At 46.5% G+C, this 18,090-nt stretch overlaps 1 protein-coding gene across 8 annotated transcripts in view; it reads right to left on the bottom strand.

The window, feature by feature from the left end:
• Positions 1-18,090, bottom strand: part of ablim2 (actin binding LIM protein family, member 2) — a 133,704-nt gene that overhangs the window by 30,417 nt on the left and 85,197 nt on the right. For 2 of the 8 annotated variants that reach the window (XM_055938952.1, XM_055938951.1), the window contains exons 9-15: positions 12,780-12,821; positions 12,066-12,143; positions 11,565-11,708; positions 11,146-11,263; positions 9,113-9,214; positions 3,744-3,845; positions 1,517-1,573 (exon numbers count right to left, since the gene is read on the bottom strand). In XM_055938952.1, coding sequence (XP_055794927.1) covers positions 1,517-1,573; positions 3,744-3,845; positions 9,113-9,214; positions 11,146-11,263; positions 11,565-11,708; positions 12,066-12,143; positions 12,780-12,821 — 643 coding nt within the window. The remainder of the gene's footprint in view (positions 1-1,516; positions 1,574-3,743; positions 3,846-9,112; positions 9,215-11,145; positions 11,264-11,564; positions 11,709-12,065; positions 12,144-12,779; positions 12,822-18,090) is intronic. The other 6 variants (XM_055938954.1, XM_055938958.1, XM_055938953.1 and 3 more) reach the window with 5 other exon arrangements.

Genomic DNA, 18,090 nt, shown 5'->3' with positions numbered 1-18,090 from the left:
ATTCTTATACTCTAAGGGATTTTGGGCATCTACACACTCACACATAGAAAACCAAACAGAAACACGACATACACAAAGGGTTAAGTGGAACAGGAAGTGACCAAGACACCATCAGCACCACAACACCAAGTGAGTCATGTTCTCGACCAATCACAATGGACACATAACACATGTACTAGTAGAACCAATGAGCTACTCAGATGTGTACGGTCCGGTATGTAGAGATACTCAGATGTGTACGGTAGGACATGTAGAGATGAGTTACTCAGATGTGTACGGTCCGGTATGTAGAGATACTCAGATGTGTACGGTAGGACATGTAGAGATACTCAGATGTGTACGGTCAGACATGTAGAGATACTCAGATGTGTACGGTCAGACATGTAGAGATACTCAGATGTGTACGGTCAGACATGTAGAGATACTCAGATGTGTACGGTCAGACATGTAGAGATACTCAGATGTGTACGGTCAGACATGTAGAGATACTCAGATGTGTACGGTAGGACATGTAGAGATACTCAGATGTGTACGGTCCGGTATGTAGAGATACTCAGATGTGTACGGTAGGACATGTAGAGATACTCAGATGTGTACGGTCAGACATGTAGAGATACTCAGATGTGTACGGTCAGACATGTAGAGATACTCAGATGTGTACGGTCAGACATGTAGAGATACTCAGATGTGTACGGTAGGACATGTAGAGATGAGCCGAAACATAATCACAAAGGTGTAAGAAACAAAAAAGGATGAATCAAATATTATTAAAATATGTTGTAAAATATTGAATATGGCCATTTCGGTTTTCCATGTCAGGCTTTCAACTCAGGCAACATTTAGACACTAGATCACATGTGTCCCTGTATATGGCTACAGTTGAGACAGGGAGCAGAAAAGGTCCTAACCTCCTCAGTGTGTTATGGACCACTATATATATTTATTTTATTTTATTTAACTAGGCAAGTCAGTTAAGAACAAGTTCTTAGTTACAATGACGGTCTACACCGGCCAACCCAGACGACGCTGGGTCAATTGTGCTCCGCCCTATGGGACTCCCAATCACGGCCGGATGTGATACAGCCTGGATTCAAACCAGGTACTATAGTGACACCTCTTGCAGTGAGATGCAGTGCCTTAGACCGCTGCTCCACTCGGGAGCCCACTATGCTACAACGTCACTGCACATTTCAAGATGGCTACTTGAATTGGTTGCAGAGACTCTGTTGCCTGAGTTCTAAAGCCTTGTCTGTTGAAGAAGACTGGAGATGGGACAGAATAATGGGTCATATAGAAAGGAATCGGATGAAGTTGCCTATAGACACTGATCTTAGATCAGTTTCATGTTCCCCCCCTAATGGTTAGAGTTAGGATCTGGGAGGAGGAAGCTGATCCTAGATCTGTGTTTACGGGCAATTTCTACTAGTAGCATATGGGACAGGTGACATGCGACACATCGTGCAGAGACCAGACCAGGAAGTTAGACCATGAAGTAGAGGAAGAGAGTGGACTGTACCATGCTGTCTGTAGATAGGGGGTTTTCTATAGATATTATCTATCTTGACCTTAGTCTCTGAAGATGAGAGGAGAGTAATGAAAGAAGCCCAGGATGAGAGAGAGAGAAAGAAAGAGAGGGTGAAAAAGAAGCATGAGTTAACGGTTATTGAGGGATGGAATAGTATAAGAAGCAGCGGAACAATAGGGGCAGCATACTTCATGGCAGATTCAATGCGAGACATATGCCATTTTAATTAGAGCTGGCACGACAGATCTCAGACATATCATCACTTGTTGTCATTATTCATGCAACATTCAAAAACATGTCATTTTGATCATGTAATGATCCTGTGGTAATGTGAAGCTGAAACCCATGGAAAGATATTTCCAGAACAATGGTAATTGTTGATCAATGTCATATCCAACAATAAATGTACTAATGTCAGAGTCATGAATAATATACATGTTTATATATTTTCCCTAATTACAACACATCATTCATTACTGCATCTAGAGCAAATATAACAAGAATCTTAATAAACAAATAAACACATCAAACAATAAATAAAACGACAAATGATTCAATTCAAATGATTCAATTCAAATGATTCAATTCAAATGATTCAACTCAAATGATTCAACTCAAATGATTCAACTCAAATGATTCAACTCAAATGATTCAATTCAACTGATTCAATAAAAGAAATGGGCCAAGTGACTCTTTCCACCCATAATTGACACAATATGCCTGTTCCAAGCTGACCCAGTCCATCAAACTTTCAATGACAGAGACACTTAGCTAGCAACAACTGCTATACATTAACTAAAGTCCCAATCTTTTTTAGGATAAATAATTTATGAAATACAACACATGTGGGTCCTTTTCTACCCTGTTTCAGCCACTGCCAGCGCCGCTGAACAATACACATATGAAAGCCATAAAAACAATGGTTAGAAAACACATTAAGTATATAATCACTTTGCTCTGTTCATTTATTTACATCAACTCCATCCAAGTATGGGACTTTTTTCCATATGGCTGAGTGACACTGTAAAAGTCAATGGAAACAGGATGGATCAAAAGGAGATTTCACTAGAAGAGTCAGTTACATCCAACGAATCTTATCAAAGGATGGTTGACAGAATAGGATGCAGGGTCAAAGACTGAGTTAGACTTCTCATCGTTGTATCTGTGACAGTAGACTCTCTATTTTAAAGTAGTCAATATCTTATTCTACTACTTCTATGAGTTGGTAAACAAATCGAAAGGGTGTAGTAGGATATTTATAGAAGTGATTTGAAAAATCTTTCAAAAATGTCCAATAGAAGTAGTTGATTTTAGCCAAATTTTTTGAAAACACACAAATACACAGTAACTAAATATTGAAATAAGAAATAATCAATGTATTTGCATAATAAGAGGATATGAGGATGTTCATACGATGTGTGTGTTAGTGGGTGAGATTCAAACAAATGTCTATTAACCTGTGAAACTGAAGACACATTCATCATTCAGATTTAGACATACCTCAACATATAGTATAGAATAGATCACAACATAGGATGAAGAAAGAGGAAAGGGAGAAAGAGAGAATCAGAGAGAAAAATACATTTAGAAAGAGAGAGGGAAAGGGAGACGGATAGATTGAGGGACAGTGAGACAGCGAGATTGAGGGAACGTGAGACAGCGAGATTGAGGGAACTTGAGACAGACAGATTGAGGGAACGCGAGACAGACAGATTGAGGGAACGTGAGACAGATAGATTGAGGGAACGTGAGACAGACAGATGGAGGGAACGTGAGACAGATAGATTGAGGGAACGTGAGACAGACAGATTGAGGGAACGCGAGACAGACAGATTGAGGGAACGTGAGACAGACAGATTGAGGGAACGCGAGACAGACAGATTGAGGGAACGCGAGACAGACAGATTGAGGGAACGTGAGACAGACAGATTGAGGGAACGTGAGACAGACAGAGAGGGAGTCAGAAGTACTATGGACAGAATAAGTCCGGAAGAAACCATTTGACAGGGATAAAAACACTGACACAGGAAGACAGGGATAACAGAGAAGGGTTCCCCCCAGACATCAGATATATCTACTTAGATCTGTTACCTAGACAGACCTGGACAGAGACAGCAAACAGATGGCGTGGTCCAATAGAGAGAGAGGTTGTGTTGGGGGGGGGGGTCAAGGGTCATGGATTCAAAGGCGAGAGGTCAGCTTGAAACGGCGAACCTACCTGGTACGTGGAAATGCCTGGGAGTAGCCACATAGGTGAAGGAGGGAGATTTGCCATCGGAATACGTGGAGAAACTGGGGGTACTCCGACCACTTTCACTACCTCCAATGGGGAAAGGATGGGGAGGGACGGGGGAGAGCAAGAGTCGTAGACAAAAGAGGGGGGCAAAGAATTATGCTGTTATGCTTATTTGTCAAAGCTTTAATTATGAAGCTGATCTACCATTATATTACTAACTGACTTGATTACCCAGCAGCCATTAGTGTTGGACCATGAGTTTTTCTGGACCTGTTATGCAGACCAGGAAAAACTCCTGGCTCTTGTTATTGGTAAAGGCTCATATCCATATCATAAAGCATGACTGTAGCATGACTGTAGCATGACAGAGTGCTCTAAAATAAATGTAGTTGGCTAGCTATAGGCTTTACAGGTAACAGCAATGCATTGTGGACATGAACACATTTTGAAAACGTAAAACGATTTTACTTCCAACTGAAAGTAATTGTGATTATGTGATTGCCACAGGTCATCACAACGCATTGTGTCACACGGGCTGGGTGATTAAGTCACTAGCCCCTTATAGGCCAGAACTAATAAACATCCAAGTTAGAGAACTTAGAGAAACAGAGGATTAGGGGAAAGAAAGACAAGAAAGAGGAGGAGGAAAAGAGGAGAGAAATTGTTATTTTCCTGAGCACACACACTTCACTGGCCTTTGTGGGAGGAGCAAAGCAGTTGGGATGCAGGAGGATGATGTCATTCTGACACACACACACACACACAAACACACGCGAGCACGCACACACAAAGCACTAACGTACAGTCACGCATGTGTACACACACACAAACACACACACAGTGGCGTTAGTGCAGAGCAGCTCCTCCACACATCTGGAGCTGAGGCAGGACTCTGAGCCTGGGGGAGAGGTGAGGGGGGGGGGGGTACTGGGGGTTCGAGGTATGACCATCAGCAATGTCATACAGACACTTAGCTTATCTCCGAATAAGCATTTCACAAGTGGTAGCAATCCACTATTCAGAAAATACTCATGTAATGTTGATACAGTTGTCATTGCATCATTCGCATAAATAAATTCATGAAGTGGATTTTCTTTCGGTCATTGCACTCGCTTTCTCTCTTCTGCTGTCTCTACCTCACTACCTCACTGCCTGCCTCCGTCATCCATTAGTAGTGTTGAAACCAAGCATCTAACAATAATCCACAATTATCCATAAACACAATTATTTAAACATGTCCAGAGAAAGAGAGAATTATTTATGTCAGGAGAAAGAGAGAATTATTTATGTCCAGAGAAAGAGAGAATTATTTATGTCCAGAGAAAGAGAGATTTATTTATGTCCAGAGAAAGAGAGAATTATTTATGTCAGGAGAAAGAGAGAATTATTTATGTCCAGAGAAAGAGAGAATTATTTATGTCAGGAGAAAGAGAGAATTATTTATGTCCAGAGAAAGAGTGAATTATTTATGTCAGGAGAAAGAGAGAATTATTTATTTCCAGAGGAAGAGAGAATTATTTGTCCAGAGAAAGAGAGAATTATTTATGTCCAGAGAAAGAGAGAATTATTTATGTCCAGAGAAAGAGAGAATTATTTATGTCAGGAGAAAGAGAGAATTATTTATGTCCAGAGAAAGAGAGAATTATTTATTTCCAGAGAAAGAGAGAATTATTTATGTCCAGAGAAAGAGGGAATCTGACAGTCTATTAAACCCAGACCACAGCATAAAACAAGTGTCTTTCACGCTGTGTTATGAACGCTTGAGCCTGAAAATGCAACTGGCCCAGTGTGTGTGGTGTGTGTGTGTGAGTGTCCAACGAACGGCGTGTCACTGCAACCAGACCTTAAATTACAGCACCACCACTCCTCCCTTCCATTCCCTCGTTCCTCTCTTCTGTTTCATCTTCGTTCGCTGGGAACTTTACGTTCCATCTCTCCGCCTTTTCATGGGAAAACCACCAAACCCTGGGCAGCGTGCTCTGATCCACAGTACTAACGCTCGGCTGTCTATCTCTCTCCCTCTGTTTCCCCCTCCTTCTCAAGGCTCTTTCCCTCCTCCTTCTTTATCAGCCCAAAAGTGACCCTCTTCCAACCCCTATGCAACTGCATTACTTTAGCTCTTTCCCCCCTCTCTTTCACCCTCCTTTACCCTCTACCTCTTCCTAACGCATTGAGGCTAGATATTATCAGCTCAAAAAACAGAGCTATCCCTCCAGTTATCCCCAAACCAGACATATCCCTCCAGTTATCTCCAAACCAGAGCAATCCCTCCAGTTATGTCCAAACCAGAGATATCCCTCCAGTTATCTCCAAACCAGAGATATCCCTCCAGTTATCTCCAAACCAGAGATATCCCTCCAGTTATCTCCAAACCAGAGATATCCCTCCAGTTATCTCCAAACCAGAGATATCCCTCCAGTTATCAATGACCTTACGAGTCCCAAGCTCTAAAAGCCCTGGGGAATAAGCCAGCCCATCACTGGGATATGTATCATGGTGTGTCTTCAGTGATAAAACTCCAGGACCAGCAAAAAGAGCTAATGGGTATCTGAGGAGGTCTCTGTGGTTTGGCTTCGTCTGCTGAGGCTTTAGAGGAGCATGCAGCTATGTCCTGCTGAGGCTTTAGAGGAGCATGCAGCTATGTCCTGCTGAGGTTTTAGAGGAACATGCAGCTATGTCCTGCTGAGGCTTTAGAGGAGCATGCAGCTATGTCCTGCTGAGGCTTTACAGGAGCATGCAGCTATGTCCTGCTGAGGCTTTAGAGGAGCATGCAGCTATGTCCTGCTGAGGCTTTAGAGGAGCATGCAGCTATGTCCTGCTGAGGCTTTAGAGGAGCATGCAGCTATGTCCTGCTGAGGCTTTAGAGGAGCATGCAGCTATGTCCTGCTGAGGCTTTAGAGGAGCATGCAGCTATGTCCTGCTGAGGCTTTAGAGGAGCATGCAGCTATGTCCTGCTGAGGCTTTAGAGGAGCATGCAGCTATGTCCTGCTGAGGCTTTAGAGGAGCATGAGGCTAAGCGATCCCTTTTTCTAATCTTCTTTCTGAGGGAAACTGCATGCACGTTTTCTTACCTACTCCTGCACGTTTTCTTACCTACTCCTGCACGTTTTCTTACCTACTCCTGCACGTTTTCTTACCTACTCCTGCACGTTTTCTTACCTACTCCTGCACGTTTTCTTACCTACTCCTGCACGTTTTCTTACCTACTCCTGCACGTTGTCTTACCTACTCCTGCATGTTGTCTTACCTACTCCTGCATGTTTTCTTACCTACTCCTGCACGTTTTCTTACCTACTCCTGCACGTTTTCTTACCTACTCCTGCACGTTTTCTTACCTACTCCTGCACGTTTTCTTACCTACTCCTGCACGTTGTCTTACCTACTCCTGCACGTTTTCTTACCTACTCCTGCACGTTTTCTTACCTACTCCTGCACGTTTTCTTACCTACTCCTGCACGTTTTCTTACCTACTCCTGCACGTTTTCTTACCTACTCCTGCACGTTTTCTTACCTACTCCTGCACGTTTTCTTACCTACTCCTGCACGTTTTCTTACCTACTCCTGCACGTTTTCTTTACATTTAAGTCATTTAGCAGACGCTCTTATCCAGAGCGACTTACAAATTGGAAAGTTCATACATATTCATCCTGGTCCCCCCGTGGGTATTGAACCCTGGTCCCCCCGTGGGAATTGAACCCACAACCCTGGCGTTGCAAGCGCCATGCTCTACCAACTGAGCCACACGGGACCGGATCTTACCTACTCCTGCATGTTTTCTTACCTACTCCTACATGTTGTCTTACCTACTCCTGCACGTTTTCTTACCTACTCCTGCACGTTTTCTTACCTACTCCTGCACGTTTTCTTACCTACTCCTGCATGTTTTCTTACCTACTCCTGCACGTTTTCTTACCTACTCCTGCACGTTTTCTTACCTACTCCTGCACGTTTTCTTACCTACTCCTGCACGTTTTCTTACCTACTCCTGCACGTTTTCTTACCTACTCCTGCACGTTTTCTTACCTACTCCTGCACGTTTTCTTACCTACTCCTGCACGTTTTCTTACCTACTCCTGCATGTTTTCTTACCTACTCCTACATGTTGTCTTACCTACTCCTGCACGTTTTCTTACCTACTCCTGCACGTTTTCTTACCTACTCCTGCACGTTTTCTTACCTACTCCTGCACGTTTTCTTACCTACTCCTGCATGTTTTCTTACCTACTCCTACATGTTGTCTTACCTACTCCTGCACGTTTTCTTACCTACTCCTGCACGTTTTCTTACCTACTCCTGCACGTTTTCTTACCTACTCCTGCATGTTTTCTTACCTACTCCTGCACGTTTTCTTACCTACTCCTGCATGTTTTCTTACCTACTCCTGCATGTTTTCTTACCTACTCCTGCACGTTTTCTTACCTACTCCTGCATGTTTTCTTACCTACTCCTGCACGTTTTCTTACCTACTCCTGCACGTTTTCTTACCTACTCCTGCACGTTTTCTTACCTACTCCTGCACGTTTTCTTACCTACTCCTGCATGTTTTCTTACCTACTCCTGCACGTTTTCTTACCTACTCCTGCACGTTTTCTTACCTACTCCTGCACGTTTTCTTACCTACTCCTGCATGTTTTCTTACCTACTCCTGCACGTTTTCTTACCTACTCCTGCATGTTTTCTTACCTACTCCTGCACGTTTCCTTACCTACTCCCGCACACGTGTACTTGTCAAGGTTTCGGTCGAGTCGACTATTTCGGTCAAATACATTTATTCACAGATAGTGTGTGTGACTTATCATGTGGTTCCAACGTTGACCTCCACCCCCCTGTCAGCAACCCTCCCACAATCATTAAACCAACCACCTGCACTTTCACCCACTCAATCCATACACAACCACCACCTGACACCAAAGGTTTGAAGACCCGAAAGACGCTGAATAACAACATCAACCTTTAAGGAAAAGCTTGGTTCCCAAAATAACAACAACAACAACATAAAGACTAACAAGTAATCCATGTTAAGTCAAAGGCAAGCCAACAGTTCCGGTTACAAGTACAACACTTACATCCCACCAAACATAGAAAGTCATCCACCACCTTCTCCCCAAATATCAATATGTCAAGGATAACTGAAATACATACAAGTAATATCAAACATATCCACAATTACAGTAGGTTCCCATGCACAACAACAAGACTAAGACAACCTAAAGACAAAAAGAGAAACAGCTTCCACAGACAATAGAAAGGGCAAGCAGAAACAGACTTAAGGGGTCCCAACACACAACCTTGATGCACACCAAGAAAACCCAGCAGTACACTGGGAGAAAGAGACACAGAGAGATAGAGACCAGGGGGATCTGGTGCGTTACCGTGACCGTGAGGAGGTAAATTGAGATGCAGGGACGTCTTAGGTTGAGATTCAGGTGGTAGTAGGGGGTCCTGTTTGAGGCCTATGGGGTTGAGGGAGGGGCAGAGGGGGGATGAGAGGGAGAAGGGGGAGAGGAAGCACAGGGAGGTGGTTTGACACGTCACACCTGTGTGGGTAGGGGAATCCTCGTGTAGGTTGAAGGAGGTAATATTACACCTTACTTGTGTGCAGAAAAAATAGTGAAACTCTGAAGGGGGTTGGTGGGGGGCTGACATTAAACGACAAGTTTGATGTCAGACGACAATAGAATGTTCATGATGTAACTGTGACAACTGTCTACAGACATGTCAATAGACGAAGTATAAACCAGCCTTTAGTCTTGAAATCTTTGGTTGTTTACTACCCTACCATACTCACTCTGTTTAGCACATGGCCTCAGGTGAATCCTTAAAGAGATGGGTGGGGCTAAGGCTTAAGAGGGTGTGAACGATGCTGAAATGGTGTAGACAAAGAAGAGCTCTCCAGTATGTGTACCAAAACATTAAAGTTACAAGTTTATCAATTTTCAATGTATGATTACTTTCCCATTGTTCCTCAACTGTAGTGTATGATATATCATTTAGTAGCTATGAGTCTCTATTTTTATGCAATGTAAAAAACACAATTTCAAATTTTGCTACAAAAGACCGAATTGAGCCGGTCGGTCACATTTGTATTCACAGTCATGTAAAATCCATAGATTAGGACCTAATGAATTTAATTAAATATGACTGATTTCATTATATGAACTGTACCTTAGTAAAATCTTTGAAATTGTTGCATGTTGCGTTTATATTTTTGTTCAGTACATGTAAAACTGTCATTTCTAACCAACACAGCCGAAACCATGCAGATATGTGGGAAACACAGCACACACATGTCATCGGTCTAAAAGAGTCATTATGAGACTCGTTGTGTTGCTGTTTATTTGACTATTGATTAGTTGAATGTTTGTACACAGCCGGGGATGGGAACATGCAGTATTATCACCACAGAGCAAAGGAACAGGTGTACTCTAAAGGACACTGCACTCCATAGCAGCGGACCCATGGGTCCAGGACAGCGTGCGAGGGACTCGGGAGGGACTAGCTACCTCTGAAGTAGGGCACATAGTTGTGCTGCTGGAGCAAGGCCAGGGTGGTAGGGTTGAGGGGCAGAGGAGAGTTTCTACCTCCAGGAGAGACTCTGCCACCGGGAGACATTTTACCAGGCTGTGTCAACGCCCCAGGCACCTGCAGCCCCCCAGGGAACTTGGGGGGTAGACCCCTTGAGTAGTCCATGGGGAGGGAGGTGGAGTCCCTAGCCAAGGAGGAGAGGTACTTAGGCCCCCCCGTGTAGGCTGAGGGGTGGGGGAGGGAGCTGGAGTCAAGGGCCTGGCCATATCTATTACCCATTGCTTTAACGGCCATATAAAGATCCTCTGTAGGAGAAAATGGTTGAGGAGAAGGACAAGATGTTTTTTAGGGCACAGAGGACACTGCCAATAGTAGTGTCCCCCACCCAATAGTAGTGTCCCCCACCCAATAGTAGATCAATCCTGTTCTTTACACATTCTGTGGTAATGCCATGTTATGTGATGGTACCACCTCAGTTGACGAGCAGAAAGGAATGAGAATTCATAAAATGGCGGAACAGGAAACAGAATCTTCAAATAAACATGTGTCCTCTATATCAATAGAATTAACCAATCAAGATGACACCTAAATCAGGTTGCACTTTTTGGAATATGATGCAACGTGGTAAAAATTACATCAGGCACTATAAGCAAATGCTGCATATTATTGACTACATTTGTAGATATGCATATCATTATATTATAATAACGTATGATATTCATAGTAAAATACTTTTACTATACATTAACTATGATATACTGCATTTGACTGTGTTTTTTCTTGTTTTAACTACTGCTAGCTGACGGGTGAGGGAGGAGGGGTGAGGGAGGAGGGGTGAGGGGTGAGGGGGGGTACCTACCCGGCCTGCTGTAGTTCTGGGGGGAGCGAGAAGGGGTATACCCTCCATACTTCCCCAGGGAGCTGTTGGAGCTGGGGCTGGAGGGCCTCCTCTGACGAGGAGACTTCTCTCCGTCACCCTGGAAACAAGGACGGGAAGTGATGTCATAGTGATGTCATAGGGATGCCATACAAAGAGGGAAACTGTTGTCATGGATAGAGCCAAATCCGTAACACAGAATGTTCACTCACTCTTTAATCACAGTGTATGGTGCGAAGGAGAGGAGGAAAAGAGAGAGAGAGAGAGAGAGAGAGAGAGAGAGAGAGAGAGAGAGAGAGAGAGAGAGAGAGAGAGAGAGAGAGAGAGAGAGAGAGAGAGAGAGAGAGAGAGAGAGAAAGCGAGAGAAGGCAGCTCCCTTGTTCCCTTCCTTGTCTCCTTACCTCTCCGTAGTGTCGTTCCTCTGAGGGGTAGCTGACGTAGGGACTGTAGGAGAGCATGTCTGGCCGGTCAATGTTGTAGATGGCCTTGATCTTTGGCAGAGCAGCAAGGTCTTTGTAGTCCAGCATCTCATCTCCTAGTTTGGCCTGGGACACAGAGGAAACACATCACATCAGTCTTTTAAATATCAACCACTTTGATCATGACAAAATGATAATGGTATAGCACAGTTGAAATACTGTAGTCAACTTAGCACAGAGGACAACCCTGGTCCAGGAGACCTACAGGATGATGGGCAGGCTTTTGCTCCAGACCATCACTAACCCACGTGAGGCAACCAATCAACTATTCATCTAGATCATATGTAGTTGAATCAGGTGTTTTAATGCTGGGTTGGAACAAAACAAAACCCTGCACACAGTCACTGTTGCTCTTCTGGACCAGGGTTTGTGACCGCTGTTGTCCTGTGACTCCCTCTAGTGGCGAGGTGAGGTGGTGCTCACATAGATGACCCTGTTAGGAGAGCCAGACGCACTGGAGGCTGGGACAGAGGTGATGCTCTCAGAGGAGGTCCTGCTCACCTGGAATATAGACAACCAGGAGTTAACTCTACTCATTATCAGAAAGGATTGAGAGAGAGGTAGACATGGAGAGAAAGAGAGACAGAGAAATGTAATCACTCTTGAATTGAAAACTTACGCTTCGCATTGCGACTCTCAGCGAGTTTCTCAGTGCCACTAACTTGAGGATAACTATGAGCCTTTGTTAACAAATAGCAGTGTGACAACAGAAGTAAACAACAGCCTCCTCTAGTCAAAAATAGCACGCAGCATTATTCACGGTGACAGCAGTGGTGACCTAAACAGTCTCCTGACACTGTGACTGGGACGCCAGACAGACACAGTAGAGTTGTTCATTAGTGAAGCTCAGGTGGGTCAAAATGATCAGTGTCAACCATCTATTCAGGCATTACAGTTAGGCATGGGGCTAATTCCATTTCAACTTAATTCATCCCCTGAATTGAAATGGAATGGATCCAAACCCTGGTTATTAACATACTACCACAGTCAGTCATTGTTTGGGTTGGATCACATGATCAGCCCAAGGGTAATGTGGGCGTGGCTAGCTACTGAGTGTGAAGCCTGTCAAGGGTCAGGGGGTCAACCCCATGCAGAGGGTGGAGGTGAGGGGGTCTGGGCTGAACATGCATCACAAACCTGCTGCTCAGGGACGTCATTGAGCTGTATCCGGACCTGCTTCTGGGAACAACAGGTGTATTACATTGGGGAGGGGAAGGGGAGAGAGCACTGATCTGGGACCAGGGCTTACTAACTTACTGCACAGTAAGTGAAATTATTAGGCGCCCTTCGTTCAGGTAATCAAGATCCACACAGTCCCAGTCAACACAGTCCCAGTCAAAACAGTCCCAAGTCCCAGTCATCACAGTCCCAGTCAATACAGTCCCAGTCATCACAGTCCCAGTCAATACAGTCCCAGTCATCACAGTCCCAGTCAACACAGTCCCAGTCAACACAGTCCCAGTCAACACAGTCCCAGTCATCACAGTCCCAGTCAACACAGTCCTAGTCATCACAGTCCCAGTCATCACAGTCCCAGTAAACACAGTCCTAGTCATCACAGTCCCAGTCATCACAGTCCCAGTCAAAACAGTCACAGTCAACACAGTCCCAGTCAACACAGTCCCAAGTCCTAGTCAACACAGTCCCAGTCATCACAGTTCCAGTCATCACAGTTCCAGTCAACACAGTCCCAGTCAACACAGTCCCAGTCAACACAGTCCCAGTCAACACAGTCAACACAGTTCCAGTCATCACAGTCCCAGTCATCACAGTCCCAGTCAACACAGTCCCAAGTCCCAGTCATCACAGTCCCAGTCAACACAGTCCCAGTCAACCCAGTCCCAGTCAACACAGTCCCAGTCAAAACAGTCCCAGTCAAAACAGTCCCAGTCATCACAGTCCCAGTCAAAACAGTCCCAGTCATCACAGTCCCAGTCATCACAGTCCCAGTCAACACAGTCCCAGTCATCACAGTCCCAGTCAATACAGTCCCAAGTCAACACAGTCCCAAGTCCCAGTTATCACATTCCCAGTCAACCCAGTCCCAGTCAACACAGTCCCAGTCAAAACAGTCCCAGTCAAAACAGTCCCAGTCATCACAGTCCCAGTCAAAACAGTCCCAGTCATCACAGTTCCAGTCATCACAGTCCCAGTCAACACAGTCCCAAGTCCCAGTCATCACAGTCCCAGTCAACACAGTCCCAGTCAACCCAGTCCCAGTCAACACAGTCCCAGTCAAAACAGTCCCAGTCAAAACAGTCCCAGTCATCACAGTCCCAGTCAAAACAGTCCCAGTCAACACAGTCTCAGTCAACACAGTCCCAGTCAACACAGTCCCCGTCAACACAGTCCCAAGTCCCAGTCATCACAGACCCAGTCATCACAGTCCCAGGCAACACAGTCCCAAGTCCCAGTCATCACAGACCCAGTCAACACAGTCCCAGTCAACACAGTCCCAGTCATCACAGTCCCAGTCAACACAGTCCCAAGTCCCAGTCATCACAGACCCAGTCATCACAGTCCCAGGCAACACAGTCCCAGTCAACACAGTCCCAGGCAACACAGTCCCAGTCATCACAGTCCCAGTCAACACAGTCCCAAGTCCCAGTCATCACAGACCCAGTCATCACAGTCCCAGGCAACACAGTCCCAGTCATCACAGTCCCAGTCAACACAGTCCCAGTCATCACAGTCCCAGTCAAAACAGTCCCAGTCATCACAGTCCCAGTCAACACAGTCAACACAGTCCCAGTCAACACAGTCCCAGTCAACACAGTCCCAGTCAACACAGTCCCAGTCATCACAGTCCCAGTCATCACAGTCCCAGTCAAAACAGTCCCAGTCAACACAGTCCCAGTCAACACAGTCCCAGTCAACACATGCCCAGTCATCACAGTCCCAGTCATCACAGTCCCAGTCATCACAGTCCCAGTCAACACAGTCCCAAGTCCCAGTCATCACAGACCCAGTCATCACAGTCCCAGGCAACACAGTCCCAGTCATCACAGTCCCAGTCAACACAGTCCCAAGTCCCAGTCATCACAGACCCAGTCATCACAGTCCCAGGCAACACAGTCCCAGTCAACACAGTCCCAGGCAACACAGTCCCAGTCATCACAGTCCCAGTCAACACAGTCCCAAGTCCCAGTCATCACAGACCCAGTCATCACAGTCCCAGGCAACACAGTCCCAGTCATCACAGTCCCAGTCAACACAGTCCCAGTCATCACAGTCCCAGTCAAAACAGTCCCAGTCATCACAGTCCCAGTCAACACAGTCAACACAGTCCCAGTCAACACAGTCCCAGTCAACACAGTCCCAGTCAACACAGTCCCAGTCATCACAGTCCCAGTCATCACAGTCCCAGTCAAAACAGTCCCAGTCAACACAGTCCCAGTCAACACAGTCCCAGTCAACACATGCCCAGTCATCACAGTCCCAGTCATCACAGTCCCAGTCATCACAGTCCCAGTCAACACAGTCCCAAGTCCCAGTCATCACAGACCCAGTCATCACAGTCCCAGGCAACACAGTCCCAAGTCCCAGTCATCACAGACCCAGTCAACACAGTCCCAGTCAACACAGTCCCAGTCATCACAGTCCCAGTCAACACAGTCCCAAGTCCCAGTCATCACAGACCCAGTCATCACAGTCCCAGGCAACACAGTCCCAGTCAACACAGTCCCAGGCAACACAGTCCCAGTCATCACAGTCCCAGTCAACACAGTCCCAAGTCCCAGTCATCACAGACCCAGTCATCACAGTCCCAGGCAACACAGTCCCAGTCATCACAGTCCCAGTCAACACAGTCCCAGTCATCACAGTCCCAGTCAAAACAGTCCCAGTCATCACAGTCCCAGTCAACACAGTCAACACAGTCCCAGTCAACACAGTCCCAGTCAACACAGTCCCAGTCAACACAGTCCCAGTCATCACAGTCCCAGTCATCACAGTCCCAGTCAAAACAGTCCCAGTCAACACAGTCCCAGTCAACACAGTCCCAGTCAACACATGCCCAGTCATCACAGTCCCAGTCATCACAGTCCCAGTCATCACAGTCCCAGTCAACACAGTCCCAAGTCCCAGTCATCACAGACCCAGTCATCACAGTCCCAGGCAACACAGTCCCAGTCATCACAGTCCCAGTCAACACAGTCCCAGTCATCACAGTCCCAGTCAACACAGTCCCAGTCATCACAGTCCCAGTCAACACAGTCCCAGTCATCACAGTCCCAGTCATCACAGTCCCATTCAACACAGTCCCAGTCATCACAGTCCCAGTCAACACAGTCCCAGTCAACACAGTCCCAGTCAACACAGTCCCAGTCAACACAGTCCCAGTCAACACAGTCCCAAGTTCCAGTCATCACAGTCCCGGTCAAAACAGTCCCAGTCAACACAGTCCCAGTCATCACAGTCCCAGTCAACACAGTCCCAGTCAACACAGTCCCAGTCAACACAGGCCCAGTCAACACAGTCCCGGTCAACACAGTCCCAGTCAACACAGTCCCAGTCAACACAGTCCCAGTCAACACAGTCCCGGTCAAAACAGTCCCAGTCAACACAGTCCCAGTCAAAACAGTCATCACAGTCCCAGTCAAAACAGTCCCAGTCAACACAGTCCCAGTCAAAACAGTCCCAGTCAACACAGTCCCAGTCAACACAGTCCCAGTCAAAACAGTCATCACAGTCCCAGTCAACACAGTCCCAGTCATCACAGTCCCAGTCAACACAGTCCCAAGTCCCAGTCATCACAGTCCCAGTCAACACAGTCCCAGTCAACCCAGTCCCAGTCAACACAGTCCCAGTCAAAACAGTCCCAGTCAAAACAGTCCCAGTCATCACAGTCCCAGTCAAAACAGTCCCAGTCATCACAGTCCCAGTCATCACAGTCCCAGTCAACACAGTCCCAGTCATCACAGTCCCAGTCAATACAGTCCCAAGTCAACACAGTCCCAAGTCCCAGTCATCACAGTCCCAGTCAACCCAGTCCCAGTCAACACAGTCCCAGTCAAAACAGTCCCAGTCAAAACAGTCCCAGTCATCACAGTCCCAGTCAAAACAGTCCCAGTCATCACAGTTCCAGTCATCACAGTCCCAGTCATCACAGTCCCAGTCAACACAGTCCCAAGTCCCAGTCATCACAGTCCCAGTCAACACAGTCCCAGTCAACCCAGTCCCAGTCAACACAGTCCCAGTCAAAACAGTCCCAGTCAAAACAGTCCCAGTCATCACAGTCCCAGTCAAAACAGTCCCAGTCAACACAGTCTCAGTCAACACAGTCCCAGTCAACACAGTCCCCGTCAACACAGTCCCAAGTCCCAGTCATCACAGACCCAGTCATCACAGTCCCAGGCAACACAGTCCCAAGTCCCAGTCATCACAGACCCAGTCAACACAGTCCCAGTCAACACAGTCCCAGTCATCACAGTCCCAGTCAACACAGTCCCAAGTCCCAGTCATCACAGACCCAGTCATCACAGTCCCAGGCAACACAGTCCCAGGCAACACAGTCCCAGTCATCACAGTCCCAGTCAACACAGTCCCAAGTCCCAGTCATCACAGACCCAGTCATCACAGTCCCAGGCAACACAGTCCCAGTCATCACAGTCCCAGTCAACACAGTCCCAGTCATCACAGTCCCAGTCAAAACAGTCCCAGTCATCACAGTCCCAGTCAACACAGTCAACACAGTCCCAGTCAACACAGTCCCAGTCAACACAGTCCCAGTCATCACAGTCCCAGTCATCACAGTCCCAGTCATCACAGTCCCAGTCAAAACAGTCCCAGTCAACACAGTCCCAGTCAACACAGTCCCAGTCAACACAGTCCCAGTCAACACAGTCCCAGTCAACACAGTCCCAAGTCCCAGTCATCACAGACCCAGTCATCACAGTCCCAGTCAACACAGTCCCAGTCATCACAGTCCCAGTCAACACAGTCCCAGTCATCACAGTCCCAGTCAACACAGTCCCAGTCATCACAGTCCCAGTCATCACAGTCCCAGTCAACACAGTCCCAGTCATCACAGTCCCAGTCAACACAGTCCCAGTCAACACAGTCCCAGTCAACACAGTCCCAGTCAACACAGTCCCAAGTTCCAGTCATCACAGTCCCGGTCAAAACAGTCCCAGTCAACACAGTCCCAGTCATCACAGTCCCAGTCAACACAGTCCCAGTCAACACAGGTCCAGTCAACACAGTCCCGGTCAACACAGTCCCAGTCAACACAGTCCCAGTCAACACAGTCCCAGTCAACACAGTCCCGGTCAACACAGTCCCAGTCAAAACAATCATCACAGTCCCAGTCAAAACAGTCCCAGTCAACACAGTCCCAGTCAAAACAGTCCCAGTCAACACAGTCCCAGTCAACACAGTCCCAGTCAAAACAGTCATCACAGTCCCAGTCAACACAGTCCCAGTCAACACAGTCCCAGTCAACACAGTC

This window comes from Salvelinus fontinalis, chromosome 11 (assembly GCF_029448725.1).
Source record: "Salvelinus fontinalis isolate EN_2023a chromosome 11, ASM2944872v1, whole genome shotgun sequence".
NCBI classification, from domain to species: domain Eukaryota; kingdom Metazoa; phylum Chordata; class Actinopteri; order Salmoniformes; family Salmonidae; genus Salvelinus; species Salvelinus fontinalis.
The sequence above is the reverse complement of the archived record's forward strand: the minus strand, read 5'-3'. Positions and strand labels throughout refer to the sequence as shown.